Source organism: Chelonoidis abingdonii, chromosome 7 (assembly GCF_003597395.2).
Source record: "Chelonoidis abingdonii isolate Lonesome George chromosome 7, CheloAbing_2.0, whole genome shotgun sequence".
Taxonomy (NCBI): domain Eukaryota; kingdom Metazoa; phylum Chordata; order Testudines; family Testudinidae; genus Chelonoidis; species Chelonoidis abingdonii.
The window spans coordinates 5,331,850-5,349,992 of record NC_133775.1 but is presented as its reverse complement, the minus strand read 5'-3'; the positions used below and the strand labels follow the sequence as shown (position 1 = coordinate 5,349,992).

The 18,143-nt window shown below is 53.5% G+C and overlaps 1 protein-coding gene across 1 annotated transcript; it reads right to left on the bottom strand.

The window, feature by feature from the left end:
* Positions 1-6,950: 6,950 nt before the first annotated feature.
* TSPAN1 (tetraspanin 1) lies at positions 6,951-17,939 on the bottom strand. Its single transcript, XM_032805058.2, has 7 exons — positions 17,726-17,939; positions 13,223-13,423; positions 12,353-12,427; positions 11,314-11,412; positions 10,264-10,407; positions 8,808-8,891; positions 6,951-7,995 (listed from the first exon to the last, which is right to left on the bottom strand). The coding sequence occupies exons 1-7, from the start codon at positions 17,780-17,782 to the stop codon at positions 7,942-7,944; spliced, it is 714 nt and encodes a 237-aa protein (XP_032660949.1). The 5' UTR covers positions 17,783-17,939; the 3' UTR covers positions 6,951-7,941.
* Positions 17,940-18,143: the final 204 nt, after the last annotated feature.

The following is an 18,143-nucleotide window of genomic DNA, read 5'->3' as shown; positions in this document are numbered from 1 at the left end:
ATGACTTTCCAAAGATAATAGCTAGAGGCTCAGATACCTCCTCTATTAACTCCTTGAGTATTCTAGGATGCATTTCATCAGGCCCTGGTGACTTGCAGGCATCTAACTTTTCTAAGTGATTTTTAACTAGGTTTCCTTGGTCCTGCCACAGTGCAGGGAGTTGGACTGGATGACTTCTCAAGGTCCCTTCCAGTCCTTCACTTCTATGATTCGCTCTTTTAAAATGGACCTGATGATGCCTACATCAGAGGGGTGTTAGCACCGGGTGCTTTGAGACCCTTGGATAAAGGTGCTAGAGAACATGTGCCATTACTATTGTATAGAAGTAGCTTGAGCTCCATCCCCACAGCTGCATATTCCTGTAACATCTACAAGATCAGATATTCCGCTCTGAACTATCTGGCTATAAATGTCAAACTGGTGAATGCTGCAAAAAAACAGCTGGCTTCCTCTTTTGCTGCTCACCAAGTCCAGGAAGTGCAGAGACACAGGGGACAGGCGAAAGAACCAAAGTAATCATAAGCTGGAGGTTTGGGTGGTGGATGGGGTTGGTTCTTCCTGGTTTTGCCCTTCCTTACCCTCAGTGGTATGGACATTTTCAGTTAGGAATTGCACCTCTGGTGTGGAGTTTAGCTCTGTGAGTTTAGCTTACACCTCAAAGCAGATGTGGAAATGTGACCCTTTAACAGAGCTAACATTGCACAATTGCTTCCCCACTCTGTGCCTCAGTTTCCTGTCCAATGCTTTGTCTTGTCCATGTAGCAGCTCAGCTCCTTGAAGTGATGTGAACTAGTAGACAGCAAAGTGGTCTAGGAATTGGGAGATCTAGGTTTTAGTCCCTGCTTGGGCATGTTGCTTTACTTCCATGTGCTTCAGTTTCCCCATCTGTAATATGGGGGTAATGATTCTTATCTCCTTGGTAAAATGCTTTGAGATCTGCTGATGAAAAGCGCTAGATACAGCTAGGAATTATGATTTCAGCTGACATCAGCTGCAGGAGCAGGAATGTTCTGCCTTGCTTAAGAACTCTCACTAGCACCATTCCCCTCTGGGATTCGGAGTGGCAACACACTCAGCTGGTCACACGCCAGCGGCTGCTGTTTGCTGTGCTAAACAGTGGGCTCGGGGCTGTACATCAAAGAGGAAAATGAACTCCCTCCTCCACGCTTCTTCCTGCTGAACGTAGCTAGAAATTGTTACATCATCCGCTCAGACGCTCAGTGGCAGAACCTAGGGCAGGCTCCTGCCACCTGGCAATTTTCTGAGACTGGATTAACCCTTTCAGGAGCGTTGTGGGTGGCGTGAACTGCTCCCAGGTATAGGCTGGTCTCCCTGTTCTGGTTAGTGGGTCAGTACTCGCTGTCCCACTGCAAGGATGGTTCTCTGCAGAACAGCGGTTTCCGCCTGTCGCTGGTAGGGTGACTAGTATGTACTGTACAGTGACACGTCGCTAGAACAATGCAACAGGCAACGTCAGGACACACTTGGCTGGAGCTGAGCAGCAAAGGAACCAAACAGGCCTGAATATAGGCTGCTAGCATTCCAACCACCCACTCTGCCGCTAATGAGTAACGCTGGATCCCTCGCCTCCCGCCACTCCTCGCCTTGGCCTGCCCATTGTGCTGAGCTCGAGCAGCTTGAAATTTGGGCTTTCACTCAGCCATTTTAAAAGTTGGCTTTGTCCCTAATCAGGATGAAAAGTTGAAAGCTCAGAATTGTCCCATAAGGAAATATTCCAGAAATGCTACAGCACTGGGCTGGAATCAGGAGATGTGGGGTCTATTCCTGAGCTTGGGCAAGTCACCTCACCGCCCCATGCCTCAGTTTCCCCATCAGCAACATGGGGAGTAAGGATCCTTTGTAAAGCGCTCTGAGATCTATTGGTGAGTAGCACCATAGAGGAGCTAAGTAGTGTGAGGTCGAAAGGCTTTCCTTCAACAGTGATATTAATTCATTATATTCCAGCCATAATATTTATTGAATCAAAACAACAAAGGTGAAACAAAGCATGTAGATAATTTCCAGCGAAAATGTTGACTAGGTTGAGATATTTTCATTTTGCCAAATCAGCATTTTTCCTTTGGGAAACTGCTTTTCTGGGACATCTCTGCCCCACTGTAGTGTAACACCAATGACCTTGGTGGCAGGCAGGATTGAACCTGGGGCCTCTGGAGCTTAGTACATGAGCCTCTACTTTACTTCTTGAGCTAAAAGCTATATGGCCCTTAGCTCAGGCTTCAGAGCAGATGCATTAAACTCTCTCTCTAAGTGGGCTCAGCATCACTAGCTAAGAGAGAGTACCCCCCTCCCCCCGAGGTGTGTGGGTTACAGTAGTGCTCACCGGGAATTCAAGGCCAACATTAGGTGCAGCAACCCAACAGCTCCGTCACGTTTCTTCGGTGGCCCGGAGGAATCAGTTCTGATGCCCCGTCTGCTTCCTTTCCCAGCTCTCTGCCCTTTCTGCCCGGGGCCTTCGGTTGCCGTGTAGGAGGGTGTGACAGACTGGCACCATCCTGGCCAAACCTGACGGAGTTCAGAGGGACTTTACTGAACTAAGTTAAACCTGACTGAATTCAGTTTAATACCTTTGGGGACCATTGTATTCAACATGCTGAGTTGTAGATGTAGCTGGGGAATTGTCTGTAACTCCTCTCGGAGGAGAGGGATGCTAAACTCTCAACCCTTTGAATCCATCCCTGGCAAGCTTTGCATAGACCAGTTCAAACTGGAGTCTCCAGGGCCAACAGAAAAGCAACGGTTTGGGCCAAAAAGACTGGTCTGAAACAGGTTCAGGGCCGTCTTCCTGATCCAAGGAACAGCCAGGACCTGTGGTCCACGGACAGGACCTCAGGGCTCCAGTCTCGTGCTGAGATATCACAGAATAGTCAGGAGACTGGGTGGCCTGGAGAAGGGAGAGAGATTCTTGTGTGTCTCCACCCAAGAGGGTTAATGGCCAGGGCAGACTGAAGCCTGAGACCAGGTGCTTGTGGTACCACCCAGGGAGAATACAGAGGGGCTTGACCTGAAATGAACCAGAAGGGCTCAGTCATTCTCCAGTCAACAGAAAGGAAGAAACTGACTGAGTTAAGAAATCACAGCCACAACACAGAGTCCCTGCTGCCGGCCCAGCTGGTGTCGGTGTCACTATAGTCAGAGAGGGGCAGAACTTGCAGGATCGGGAGAGGGGCAGTTTTTCGCAGACGTATGTAGTGAATGGGCATTGCAGTCCTTCCGTAGTCTCCTCCTCCTCCAGCCTGGAATCAAATACCTACCCAGTCCCCCTGGAATCTGCTCCCTTGTATAGACCTTACATGTCTAAGGCACTTCTCTGAGTCCTCCCAAATGTTCAGCCACCCTTGCCGCACCCCAGGAGGTCAGTAGCTTTGTGCCCAGTTTTCAGATGGGAAAACCGAGGCATGGACTTTTGTTCCTGGTTGTATAACGGTTCAGTGGCAAAACCAGGACTAGAATCCTAGATGCTGTGTTTTCCCTCAGTGGCTTTAACCAAGATCTGCCCCTGTAGGAAAACGGGCCAGGGAACCCACAATAAATCCCTCTCCCTCACAGTAAACGTTAGGGTGGTGGATATGTAGCATATAGGCCTGCTGGTACGTGCACTGCCCTGTTCTAGTGGACCGAATCTCCCCCTTATGCCTCACCTTCTGAACAGACACTATGCACCGCTACTGCTGGCACAGACTTTCCTTTCACCCAGGTAGCACATAGCACGGTGCCCCCATCCCCATGCCAGCTCGCAGCAATGAATCGTTGTGTTGTGAAGGGAGGCTGATGCCTATGCATAGCCAGGAGCTACTGAATGCACCATCCCCATCACCTGGAAAGAGAAAGGGAACTCCCTTCCGTGGAGCATTTTGATCATTTGAAATTTGGTTTGATTCCAATTCGAAATGACCCACCTCCCCTCCCCAAATATTTCAGGATGCTCCATGAAAGCCCTGGGCATCCCAGCTCTAGGGCAGTGCAGGTGGCTGGCTGCTTCAGGGATGTGGATCCTGGAAGCACCCTATGGTCCTTGGCTCCAGGCTAGTCCAGCTGGGCTGCAGACCCTGGAAGTCTGGGTCCCCCAGCAGCCTGCCAGGCAGCTGTCAAGGAGCCGGGCGGGCAAGGCAGGTTTTGAAAGCTGCCAGGCGGGCCGGGCTGCATCAGAATCCTGCCTGGTTTGGGGAGGAACATCATCAAAATCGAACCATCTCCGCGAGATGTTCCCTTTAGCCAAATCAGCGAATTCAGAGGAAAACTGGTTTTGTTGGGACTTTTCCAACCTGCTCCGGTTATTTGTATTCCACCTGCGATCAGGGCCCCGTTGTGCTAGGGGCTGTACACAATTCCTGCTTCCCCACCAGCAGCTGCCTCTCCCCATCCTCAGCACCAAATTGCCCTCTTTAGAATAAGAGCAATGAGTTTATCTGCATCGCATCGAGATAAAGGAAGTAGATGGCTTGTGTCACCTCTCTTTTTTGTCTATAAAGAAGAGGCTAGAATTTGCCTATATTGGCCATGGCTGGATGAGTTTACTGGCTTGAGATAGAACATTTCAGCTGGATAAGGGCAGTGCAAACTCTGGCTTTAGCTCACTTCCCTCCCTCTTAGCATGCCTTGGCCTTATTAACCCCTGGACTGCTGGCGTGGTCTACTGCCACTCTCGCTAACACTCAGACGGAGTGATTCACGCGTGGCCAAGCCTTCTGGGAATCTTGTGCTCACAACAGACAGCAGAGCAGAGCGTTCACACCTGGGAGCGTAAGAAGAGGCTTCATTGTCTAGTGATGCTGAACTCCCTGGGGTCTCATTGACCCTTGGAAGCCAGTGGAGGCAAGGGCACTCAGTAGCTCTAGAAAATCGGGCTAGTCTTACTTCGTAATAATACCCAGCTCTTTGAATGGTGCTTTTCACCAGTAGATCTCAAAGCACTTTACAGAGGAGGGCAGTATCATGAGCCTCATTTTATAGATGGGGAAACTGAGGCACAGGGTGGTGAAGGGACTTGCCCAACTTCATGCAGCAGGCCAGTGGCCAAGCCAGGCATAGAACCCAGATCTCCTGGTTCCCAGTCCAGTGCTCCATCCTCTAAATAAACATAAATAGCTCTTGCTATGGCCATGGCATGGAGAAGGTTTACAGGAAAGTCCCTGCCAGCAGGAGCCAGGGGCTCTGCACACCAAGCAGGGCGATTAGATGCAGGAGTTTAGCAGGGGTTAGCCAGGCAAACCACTTCCCCTCCAGGATGGCTGCAGCCCATGGACCCCAGGGTCCATCTCTGGTCTGTATTGGCTGCCTATTGGCTAGTGGTCATGTGCATCTAGTGGCATTTAAACCCCAGGCTGCATGAGACCAGGGCTGGGCGCTTGGGTGGTGACCAGTGGCACCTGAGCTCAGATCAGCTGCCTGGCCATCCCCCAAGCTGCCTGGGGCAGCTGGGCACAGCTGCCCTGTTTTTGGCCTGCATGCAGGGAAGGAGCTGGGGTGAATGGTGCATTGGCCGTCTGATCTTTGGCGCCTCTAAAGCACTTGGCTTCAACCCAGCATTTCAGTGGCTGAGCCATGCTTGTTCCAACCCCCATCTGTTTATACAATCCTCCCTTCCCCCCTCCAATATTCCTGCTGGCTGTAGTTGCTGGAAGTGGATGGGTGCTGCCTTAACCAAAGCAGCCAGAGGGAGCGTATTTGCAAGGCAAATGGGCCATTGCTTTGTGGGGAACCTGCATGCAGCCTCACGCCCCTGCCCTGTGCCAAGCTTGGCACGGGTGGCAGGGGCTGTTGTGAAAGCAGGGCTTGCTTGCTGCCCTCTTTGCTTTTAAACACAGGTGAGGCCAGAGCGGGCACCGCACAAGAATTGAACTGACGGCCAGAGTGAAGGTGTTAAACTGCTTCTGGGAAGCCTGAGCTCTCACCCTCCCCTTGAAGGTCCTCAGGGGCGGCTCCAGGCACCAGCACGCCAAGAGCACTCCTTGGGCGGCAAGCCACAGGGGGCACACTACCAGTTGCCGTGAGGGCGGCAGGCAGGTTGCCTTTGGCAGCATGCCTGCAGAGGGTCTGCTGGTCCCGCGGCTTTGGCAGACCTCCCACAGGCGTGCCGCCAAATCCGCGGGACCGGGGACCTCCCACAGGCATGCCGCCAAATCCACGGGACCAGGGACCTCTCGCAGGCAAGCTGCCGAAGGCAGCCTGCCTGCCGTGCTTGGGGCGGCAAAATACCTAGAGCCACCCCTGAAGGTCTTTCACTGCTTCGTGCCCCTGCCAATCTGATCCGCCAACGCCCCCCGGCCTGCCCTCTGCTTCCCCCAGCACCATCAAGCTTTCACTCCTGCTGCCACCAACCCATGGTGCCCCAGCCTGTCATTCCAGCTCCCACAGCAGCTGAGATCTTCCTGGGTTATGAGTCTCTCTTTACTGGGGTGGCGGGCGCCTGCCTCTGCCACCCCCGTTTTCCCCGCGCACCACCCCTTCCCGAGGGCCCGCGATGGAGTGAATTTCCACTCACTGTAGGAGCATGAGTCTGACTTTGCCACTGGTCTACAGCCACCTCTCCCCTGTTTGCCAGTACATGCCCCTTTGCATGGCTAAATGAAAGACAGCCCCTGACTGGTGCTTAGGACGGGCTGGTACAGCACCGAGCACAACAGGGCGCCTGGAGGGGCTAATGGCAGCAGCAGTCAGGCCTGGCTTATTGGTTTCCCCCAGGCTCCTACAGACGCACAGGAAAGTGGTCGGCTGGCATGGAAACAGGAGGGATGGCCAAGTCACTAGAACATTTACTGAAACCTTAAGAGACTGAGGTGGGAGCCCCTGCTCTGCCACAGATTTCCTCCATGCACTTAGGTAACACACTTAATGTCTCCGTGCCTCAGTTTCCCCAGCTGTACAAGGGGGATGGGGGCCAGCAAAGTACCAAGGCTGGCTAGTTAATGCAGCACGACAGCACCCCGCGGTCGAGTCCTTGGTTAAAGAGTTTATTGGAACATATTGTGCGCAAACCTTCACTCCACATTCAGAAAATAATTTACACTTGAGATTATAAATTAATTGGGGGGGGGAGGAGTGTCTTCATAGTGTAAAAATTTATAGGACAGACTCAGTCTGCAGGGGCTCCCCTGGTGAGCTTCCAGCATTGCATTGTGCCATCTAACCCAGCCCCACACCTTCAAGTGGGAGGGTGCACAAGCTGAAGAGAGGAGGGTGGCCCGGGACAGAGTTGAAGGTTGAGAGACAGGGAAAAAGTCAAGGCCGGAGCAGCCCAAGGTCGTTTCCCTTGGTCTACAGGCTTCCCTTTGGCCTACATGCTTAAAGCAAGAAGGACGTGATGGCCCGTTTTAGCTTGGCTGGACGTTCTCTCCCACCCCAGGAGGTCCAAGCCTTCTCCACTAATCTAGACTTTTACGGCAGTTGCTCTGCTGTCAGTGAGTGGTAGCTTCATCGTAGTTATTGGAAGACGCTTGGTTCACACCAGCCAACCACCAGCCAGAATCTAGCCCTGTGCACTTAGACTGGGCCACAGGATCTGGTGAACAAGGAGGGCTGGGAAAATGAGCACAAGTTGCAGTCTGGGCTGGTCATCTCCTAGCAAGATCTCCCCCCAGCTAGCTAAGATCACATAGACCATGGAGGGGACGGAGCGGCATCCGTAGCCCCGCCAGGCTTTGGCGCAGGAGCTCCGGCATGAAATGGAAGCTCTTTCCACTTCCAAAGTGTTTGTATGTACACATTATCGATACATCACACTAGGTAAAATATACATATATACACACACACAAACACATGCTCTACAGCTGTCAGCTCAGGAGATCATTTAAAAACTAATCACAGTGCATAGGACAGAGAGTGTGTTGGACCCAGAAAATGTTTGATTCTCAAGATAGAGGTAAGAATGTATCGTTCGTCCTCTTCTGCCCAGGGAAAAGGACCCGCCGCCTTCTCCAGGCCTCACTTCTTATCCAGCTGGCAGTACAGGTACATGGATACGACCATGGCTGCAATCTAAAGAGAGGTCAGTAGGTTTAATATCTCCTGTTGCCAGGGAGGCCTTTTCTTCTTTCGCCTCATGGGCCAGACGCAGCCTCTGGATCACGCAACTGTAACCCACTGGTCAGCGCGTCTTGTGCCCCTTCGTCCTCCCTCTCCTGTTGCTTCCCCTCACGACACGGAGGCCAGGGTCAGTTTGGGAAACGGGCACTGAGGGTCAAGGCTGGGCGCAGGCAGAGGTTCAAGACTGGATGTCAGGCTGCCTCGGTGGTTCCCATCCGCCCCGGATAACCTGCTACCGCTGCAGTGGGCGAGCAGCCTTGTGCCATGTCCTCAAGTAGCTGCCGCCACCTTTCTTTCTGCCCATTCTTTCCCCTGGCCTCCCCACCTTCTCTTGTTTCATGGCTTCTCCCTCCTTCATCCCAACTCAGTCGCCAGGCTCCGGGGTGGCCGGGCTGGGGTTGGAGCCATTGGTGGTCACAGATGCTCTGGCAGTGTGGCCGGGCACCCCGGGAGCAGAGGAAACAAGCCTGAGCCTGCAGCCCTGACCGAGGAGAGCTCAGAGGTGGGGTCAGTGACTCTAGCCTCTCCCCTACTGGACATGCCCCCTTGTTTGGAGCAGTGGAAGGGAGACAGTGGGACGGCAGCCGCACAGACCCACGTCCCTGCCTAGGGTGACCAGACGTCCCGATTTTATAGGGACAGTCCTGAATTTTGGGTCTTTTTCTTATATAGGCTCCTATTACCCCCTACCCCGTCCCGATTTTGCTGTCTGGTCACCCTATCCCCGCCTAGTTTCTTCAGCCAGGAGCCAGCATGGGACTTACCTCTAACGCACAGATCCCTGCCGCCACTCCTCCCACCACGCCCGCGTTCGTGCGAATGTCGCTCAGCAGCTGCTGGAAGCAACCCTAAGGGAAAAGGGTAACCAGCTTGGTTAGAAAGAGCTGGAGCCAAGCAAGCAATGGAAGCCGGTTGGAGCAAGGCAGCTGAATCCCTCAGCTGAAGGATGCAGCTCCCCCTCTAGTCCACCTGCTGCACTGAGGGTTTGCCGGCACCAAGCGACTAGCTGAGTGCTTCTGAAGGGAGTCCCATGGGGGGTGCTGACACTGTTGTCTGAGAATGGAGGGAGTGCGCCCGGCAGTGCCCTGGCAGTATATACCAAGCAGGACACCCATCGTATATGGGCACTTCAGGGATCAGGAAGGCTCAGTTCAGCTTCCCAGCTGAGAGGTGGAGTGATTTTTGGGTGCCTAACTAGAAACACCCAGGAAGACCCCAATATTAACAGAAGTCAGGCCGCTTTGGGAGGATTTGATTTGGGCACAGCCTCCCCTCCCCACCCTCCCACTCCCAAATTAAAAGCATCCAGTCTAGATGTCCAAAAAAGCACTGGATGGTAATCGCAACAGGGGGTCTGTTCCGCAGCTGAGAAGAACTCCAAGCAGAACGGTCAGTGCTCGTGCAATGGGTTCAGTAGGATTTGTACGTCCTACGTGAATATAACGAATAGCGCTGGCTCAGCTACTTTTGTTACACCTGATCTGGAGAGTCTGCTTCCTAAGACAGTCACTAGGAGGGTCAAACAGCGATAGGTCTGAACGCCATATAGTCTGCGCATGTGCTGGTTTGAAAGGGGACTCAGCTTTGGAGGAGATCTGGGCCTCGTGTCTGGACCAATGTTATATGCACGTTAAATACATTTGTACTCCCAGTGCATTCGTAATGGCCCGGACAGTTGCTTCTACACACAAATCCCTCCCACCCATCCTTGGTGAGGTCTTCCGTGGCCCTATTATTTTTCAGCCAAGTGTCTAAAGAACTTTCGTATAAAGAAAATAAACCTATTAGAATCTAGACAAAATCCCCTAGACCAGGCCAGAGTTATCTGCAGGGTCAGCCTTCCTCATGTGTCCCACCTACAGGTCTCCAAGCCCTTCGCAAAACGTGTCCTCTCCCCACACTTACAGGTAGGGAAGCGACATAGAGAGGGGAAGTGACTTGGCCAAGGTTGTAGAGCAAGTCAGTTGCAGAGATAGGAATGCAGAGATAAGCTCAGGCCCCCCAGTGCAGTACAAACCTGCTGCTCCTCTGCCTTACGCCAAACCTCTGTGATTCACAAACTAGTCCCACCTCCCTCTCCGATGGGAAAGGGACACCCCCAGGTACTCCAAGAGCAGATGTCAGAGAGGGACAGTGGCCCAGTTTCCACAGCAAAACTCATGCCCTTCTAGCCATGTGGGGTCCTGCAGCCATAAGGCAAAAGCTGTTGCGTCTTCATACCTGAACATTGCTGTCGCGTGCAGCTGCCTCGTTGCACGAGGTGTTTACGGGCTTGCAGCAGAACGGCGGGTACATGTTGTTGTGTTCCTTGTAGTAGTAAGAGTCAGTGAAGTCCGTGTAGTTCGTCAAGCCGCAGCATTTCACCTGGGAGGAGGAGGAAGAGAATTGAGAGCAAGGAACAGAACATGCCCAACACCTCATGGTTTCACCATCATGTCCCAACCAGAGACCTCAAAAAGCTTCACGGACAGATTACAAACCAGTTAATCTAGGGGCCTGTCTGTACCCTGCAGTGATGGATGAAGCCATCTGGGGCAATGGTACAGCCAGTTAGGACAGGATTGGAAGCAATGAGGGATAATGCATCCAGCCGAAACTGGGAGGAAGGCAGAATGTTGTTCCCCAAGCTGGCGCTGGGCCAGGTTTTGGGGTCCAGCCCTGACTCTTGAGAGAAGAGGGGCCTTTGACGACCACAACCTATCAGAGGCAACTGCAGACTTATGCATTTTGTCCCAGCGGTGCTCTGTGTTGCCAGAGGGGAGTGGGGTTGGTTCCAGACACTTGTACCCCATATGCATTTGAAGTTATGTCCCCCATCACCCATAGCACAGGAGGGGAAGCTCAGTGGATGGGCTCAGATGGGAGCTCTTCTGTCCATCGGTAGCTGAAGAGCAGTAGACACAGGGTCTAGGGGGCAATCAGAATGAAGGGGGCCGGGGCCGGCACGTTTGCTCCTAGCTCAGACTTGGGTGTCAGCTGAGGCGTGTTGACTTTCAGCTTCTCGAACATGCAGTCGAGTGGCTCACATGGGAACTGTGCTCGCGAGTGGGCAGAGAAGATCTGTCCCGGGCAGGCAACCCCAGAAGGAGCCAAATCCCAGCTATCAGGCTCTGGGAAGCTCTTTACAAGGCCCAAGTGTCCAAGACAAAGTCTATTGCCTCATCCCGGGAAGGCTCCCCTCAATCTCTAACCAAAAAGGCCACTCCCGAGAGAGGTAGCTTGTAAATAAACAGAGGGTTTGTGGCTGGAGGCCCGCGCAGGCCAGCTCACCGTACTCATGGTGGTGTTCCAGATCTGTGTGACTTCAGGAACCTTCCCGTACTGATTCTTCAGCGTCGGAGTCACTGTTGCTTCCAGGATATTCTCCGCCTAGAAGAGAGTTCAGATGCCATCACAGCGGGCATTAGCCCAACAGCCTTGCATGCACGCGGGGAGAGGCCAAGGCTTAATGGGGTGCTTGGAGAATCCTGGCGTCCCTAAAGGTACACCGGCAACCTCTGCATTTGGGAGGGGGGCTGCCCCGGCTATACCAGGCAGGTGGGCACGCTGGGGGAGTTTGCTGTGCTGGCCCCTTTCACCAGGAACGGACTCACTGTGCGACAGGTCAAAGAGTTCCCCAGTTACGTAAGACGCATGACGTCTGTAAGCAGGAAGTGAGAACAGGAACGACCGTCCGTGAGTGGGTCTGACACCACCCTGGCCTACGGCACAGGACATTCCTGGCATCAGCTCAGGATTGCTGCCACAGAGAGCGGGCCAGAGCTTTCATCTGCTTTGCCATCGCCTGCAGCGTTCGCTTTTCCACCTCTGTTTCAACTCCCAGGACCCACGCTGCAGTGTGCGTGCTACTGATGCTGCAGGGGATGGGGGGGTGTGAATAGACTAAATCCACATCCCCTGGCAGCCTCTCACCCCCCTACAACACTGGACAGCCTTGCCCTCCACCCAAACAGGGCTGTGTTGCACCAGGCCTTGTGACCGCGTGCCAGGCCGTTTTCTGGGCAGGACTGAGAGACCAATTCCTGAGAGAAACTAGCCCCAGGGGTAGGGCATTCCCGCACAGGGCAAGCTTCCCTCCTCTCCCACTAACACCATGAGTGAGGCCAGACCCTCAGCACCCACTGTTCCACCTGGTCCTCCGAGGAGCTGCTAGTCAATAGTAAACCCCCATCAGGGAGGACCGATCTCAGCTCCTCCGGCGTTCCCCTTAGCAGAAGGCCTAAAGTAAAGTCCTTCCAGGAACGGGCAAAGGAGACAGAGCGATCTGTCCCCCCAGGGGACCGTGACCGCCCACCCCCCTCTGACTTACAATAGATGTGTAGACCAGCGCCACCACCGCAGCAGCAATCTCAGCAATGAAGATGATCAGCACGATCGAGAAGAACTAGAGGAGACACAACGCAGAGGTTAGAGATGGGACGGAGTCCGAGTCCCTGTAGCTGGGGCTGGCCACAACACTGCCAGCTTCCTGGTAATCGCAACAGGGGGTCTGTTCCGCAGCTGAGAAGAACTCAAAGCAGAACGGTCAGTGCAGGGGCAGCCCTGGGGAGAAACTTGGGAGAGGCCAAGCCAGCTTCAGCTAGTTCACAAGCAGGTGACAAAGGGGCCAAGAGATTGTTACCATGGGGATCTCCCACGACTTGGGTGAGGCGGGGTTTACCATCAAGCAGCGAACCTTTCTCCAAAGAAACAAGTCGCTTGCCGTGGAGCGTGGGATTTTGAGGGGACCACTCAATACTAATAATATATGGAGATATACCTATCTCCTAGAACTGGAAGGGACCCCAAAAGGCATGGAGTCCAGCCCCCTGCCTTCACTAGCAGGACCAAGTACTGATTTTGCCCCAGATCCCGAAGTGGCCCCCTCAAGGATTGAGCTCACAAGCCTGGGTTTAGCAGGCCAATGCTCAAACCACTGAGCTAGCCCTCCCCAATACTCAGACATGGACTGAGTGACCCCATCCTGGGCTCAAATCCACCCTGTTTCAAGGCAGTAGCTGTGTTTCCACCATGTCCAGATTGAGGTTGCAAATGCAGGTCACTGGCCTGACAGACCTCAACTCCCTACTGGAGGTACAAAGCCCCCTTCTTCCACCATCCTACCCCACCTACAGCTTGACAAGTGGGCTAGGCAGATAGAGCAAGCACAGATTTACACCACCCAGAGCTGGAGATTTACCATGATCAGGAGGCATTTGCTCTCTTTCTGGGCCCCGCAGCATCCCAGGAAGCCAAGCACCACCAGGATGGCGCCGATGACGATGAGGAAGTAGCTCACGTTCACAAACTGCAAGGTGCTTGCCGAGCCAAATATGCTGGAGAACGAGTTTCCGTCCACGGCGACCCAGATCCCGACACCCAGGAGCGTCCCTCCACCAAGCTAGGAGGCAAGAGGGAGGCGTGTGTTATTTCAGTGGTGGCTTGGAAAGGACTAAGGGACACAGCATCTGGAGCCAGCACCACATTGACGGGAGCTAGAAATGCAAAACCATCTTCTCCTTACACTTTTAATTGTGAACGTTCTGATCTCACGCTAACTGCAACTTCTTTCCTCTCTAGCTCACAGGCTAGTCTGCTCTCCCCAGCACGCACTGATGACCCAGGGCTGGCCCTTTTGCAAAACAGAAGGGCTCATGGAGCAGATTAGAGGTCTCCTGATTTGGGGGATAATCTCAGGTGAGTTAGCAAGCATGGAAAGCGGTGCCATCCAGCTCCCCTAGAGCAACCATAAGCTGCCCATGAAACATGGATAATCCGTAACAGGGCGAGGCCCTGACCACTGGTTTCTATAGAGACAAATCGTGTTGTCGATACACCCAAGTGCACAGGGGAGGGGTTCACGGTAGGCAAGGGAGCCTGTGTGATTTGTTTTGGCTCAGAGGCAGGGCTGAGGGCACTGTGTTTTGCACAAGAGAGATTCGGAGACCCCCTGATTAGGCTGGGAACAGCTGCTCAGTCACTGGCTAGGGACATTTCTGGAACTGGGAGACCCAGGAAAGCTCTGACATAGCATGCGGGTCTCAGAGAACTTCCTGATTTCTACCCCAGGGTCAGTCATTTCCTCTGATTAATGCCTGGCACTGGCTGAGGAGATTACAACCTTCTGCTTTCCCAGGACAGGTCTTTGTACTTGCATTCCAGCACAGGGTGAGGCAGATAAACCCTGATAAGAGAATAATGCTTTGCTGACGGGGTGGGAAGGAGAGCCCAGCCACTGCACCAGCCTCATCCCCTCCAGTCAGCTCCTTGCCTAGGATGGGGTCATCACAGACAACACATCGTGAAGGGCCCCTCACACTGGACGGAAAGGGTCTGAAGTCAGCGATCGGTACTCAAGAGTGCCACCAATGTTTGCCCTCTCTATCCACCTAGCTACCTCCCTCTCCTCATTTAAATTCCTTCCCAAGTCTCCAATGACACCCTCAGGTGAAGCCCCTGCCAACCCATTCCTCCCTCTCACAGACTAAGGTCAGAAGGGACCATTGCAATCATCTCATGTGATCTCCTGCACATCGCAAACCACAGAACCTCACCCACCCACTCCTGAAATAGACCCCAAACTTCTGACTGAGTTACTGATGTCCTCAAATCATGGTTTAAAGACTTTAAGTTATAGAGAATCCACTATTGACAACAGTTTAAACCTGCAAGTGACCCATGCCCCATGCTGCAGAGGAAGGCTAAACCCCCGCAGGGTCTCTGCCAGTCTGACCCAGGGGAAATTCCTTCCTGACCCCAAATATAGTGATCAGTTAGATCCTGAGCATGTGCGCAAGACCCAGCAGCCAGACACAGATCACTCCCCATCTAGTGTTCCATCACCAGCCACTGGAGATGTTTGCTGCTAGCTGTCGCAGCTATTGTAGGCAACCTCATCATCCCATCCTCTCCATACATTTATCCAGCTTAGTCTTGAAGCCAGTTAGGTGTTCTCCCAGCCCCCCTCCCTCTGACTCCCCTTGGAAGACTCTGTTTTCCTCCCAGCACATTTCAGAACTGGGACCATCAGAGCAGAGACAACTCCACAAGAAGCACCACACACCAGATCAGATCACTCCGGAGGAGAACAATGTCTCGGGCTGGGAGGGCAGAATCCCTGTCCCTGTATCAGCATCCAAGTGAATGAGTGTTCTGGAGCCTCCCGTGTTTTGCAACCATCTTAGGACCTGACTAGCCACAGACTTCAGCAGAGGTTGGGCCCGCCTTGGCTTCGGGACAAGCCAGGAGGAGACCACACGCACTTCCGCATTCAGAGGCGCTGCCTCTTGGATCAGACAAGCTTCCCCCTGTGAGGGTCCGTGTAGAGAGACAAGGACCTCAGCCTGTCTCTGAGGGCCACAGCAAGAGAAGTTGGGAGAAGAAAGGAAGAATCATGCAGGCCAAAGAGCTTTCCCTGGGCTGATCATTCCAGCCACATTGGGTTAGCAGGGACCCAGGCAGCCAGCCTCCCTATCTGTATCTCCTAGCCAAGTCCAGGGGGAGAAATACATGGAAGAGAGCTACTTCCGTATGGCTGGGAGAACTGCTTCTCCTGTGGGATGCTGCAGGAGCAGAGCAGCTCCACCGTCCCCGCAGCGCCACAGAGACAGCTCTGCCTTTGAACACACGCCAGCTGAGCGAGAACAGGCGGCCTTGTCCACCAGGTGAATGAAGCAGTGTCCTTTGGGGCGGGGGAAACAAAGTCACCAGAGGAGTCACTCATCACCTCCATTATAACCCCCCACAGCTGAGTTTTTCTCATTGGATCCAGAGCAGAGGAGGATGGAGAAACCCTCCATCAGAGCTACCTGGGAGGAACCTGAGAGGAGCAGAGGCGTCAGCCCGTCGGGGAGAAAGAGACGGAACCATTGTTATTGCATCTCTTTGCCAGTCTCACACCCCACTCTCAAGATTTGGACTTGATGCTATTCATGGTCAGGCGCCCCGGGAACATGGGGGAAAAGAGTCAGTAACTGGAAAGACGGCAGCAGATGCCAGTAGATCCTCGGGGCCAGTGAGCTACAAACCAGAGCTGGCTGGAAAAAGAATGGGATTCCTTCCCACCCCACCCCTCTGCCGAAAATGTAGACAAAACAAAAGAGTGGGTTTTCTGATGGGTTTCCCCTTCCCCCCACGCCCCCAGGACAGCAGACGCTTCCCCTGGATTTTCAGTTAAAGGAGATTTTTCCATTTTTAAAAAAAAAGGAAGGATGGAACCCAGCCTTCTGGCTGGCCCTATAACAACCCCCCACCTGGCAAAGTGAGAGAGACAGAGCACCTCCTGTCCGGCCCAGGAGTCTGCCCCATTGAAAGGAGGAGGACGGAGGGGGAAAGAAGAGAGGGCAGGGCCTTCAGCTCCGCTTTCTCATCCTCCCCAAGTATAACTCGGTGCAGTTCTAATCCTGCTGGCCTTGTCTCCATTCACGAGGATGGTATCCAACCAACGAGCCCCAAGTCAGAGGGGTCAGAACAGAGTGAAACAGCAGACAACCTTCTAACCAGCACCTGGCCCCTGTGGCTTTCCAGGGTACCCCACGCAGACGGCTGGGCCAGTAGCCATGAGGGCAGAATCTTGGCCGTAAGGGTTCGTACTGTACCAAGGGAGTGAAAGAGACAGAAAATAAAACACGCTTCTGCAGTGGTGGAGTTCCCAGGGAGCAGATAGATTTCCACCAGCAGGGTGGCCTGGCTGGATACAGGTTGCAAAGGAGTAAGAGCGTTTGGATGGATCCTGGTGTCACTGCACCCCCTGCTCTCCTTCCAGTGCCACGGGTGCGATTGTCGCCTACGGCGTGGGAGGAGAACAATCAGGGACCGTCGGAGACCGTCTCAGTCCAGAGTCATAATAAGCCGTTGCCCCACCGCCTCCGTTTCCTGGAACCGCTCCAGCAGGTCTTGTTCTGGCCAACTCTGGGGTGGGGCTCTTAGGGAAAGGGGGCCAGTTAGCCCGCCCGGGCCCTGGAGAGGACCCTGCTGGAGAAGTGGCTTATGTGTCCTATGTGGCTAGCTGTCCAATGCAGGTGATTGCCTGAGGCTCTGGTCAACTGGAGGTTGCAGAGGGCAACACGCTCCAGCGTAAAAACTGACTGCTTACAGTCTGACACGATCTATCCACGTCACAGCCCTGCAGCCACCACGAGAGCTTCGGAGCAAGCCAGGTTGCCAAGCAAGCCCAGACTGAAACGTGATCACCTTGGCTGGGACCCTTTAAAACTTAAACCCAGCGTTATGCAGTATGGCCAACCTCCAGCGTTCAGAGACCACAACGCAGGCCTACCGCCTGGACTCTAATTAACTCATTAAAACTAGCCATGCTGATGCTATAGGGCGGGCTGCGTCCGTGCTGCGACTTGCTGCTCTTCCAGCGAGCTCGCTAGAGTGCAGCTGGCGTGAGTGCGTCCACACAAGATGCCAGTCACCGCCTTGCCCGCTGGGCAGACGCGCACTTCGCCTGAATTCATACAAAGGAGCACGCCGAGAAAGGGACTCTGGAAAGCATTGTAAACCACTTGTCCAGCCCAACTCCTGCCGTAGGTTTCACGAGAGGCAGTCACAGTTCCCCGGGGCCAGCAGAGCTTTGAGAACAAGGGCAGGTTTGTTCTGTTTTAAAAATAATCAGAGCCACCGTTTCTGGACAGTTGCTGGCACTGAAATCTACCTCCCGCAGCGAAGAGAAACAGCCTGAAACGCAGCCGGTACTTACAAATATGGCCAGGTTAAACAAGATCATCATAACCTTGAGGAAACTGAAACAGCCCATCTTTGCTCCTGAAAAGAAAAGGGAGAGATTAGCACAGCCCAGATAAATGTGTTAGTCTCTAAGGTGCCACAAGGACTCCTCGTTCTTTCTGCTGATCCAGACTAACACGGCTGCTACTCTGAAACCTCTGAGCGAGAAGTTTTAGGGCAGACCCGTGCCTCACACAGCAGTGAGCCCTTTAGCAAGTCCCGGAGACTGCTCAGTTACCTTCCAGGGGGGCTTTTAAACACTAGGGAAGACCCAAACGGCTCCCCTCTGCAGCAGAGAGAAAGAGGAAGCTGAGGCAAATCAATTTCTCTTTGACTGTTGCTCAAAGAGTCCGAGGGAAGTTTCCCAGCCCAGCTGCAGCAGCCCTCAAATC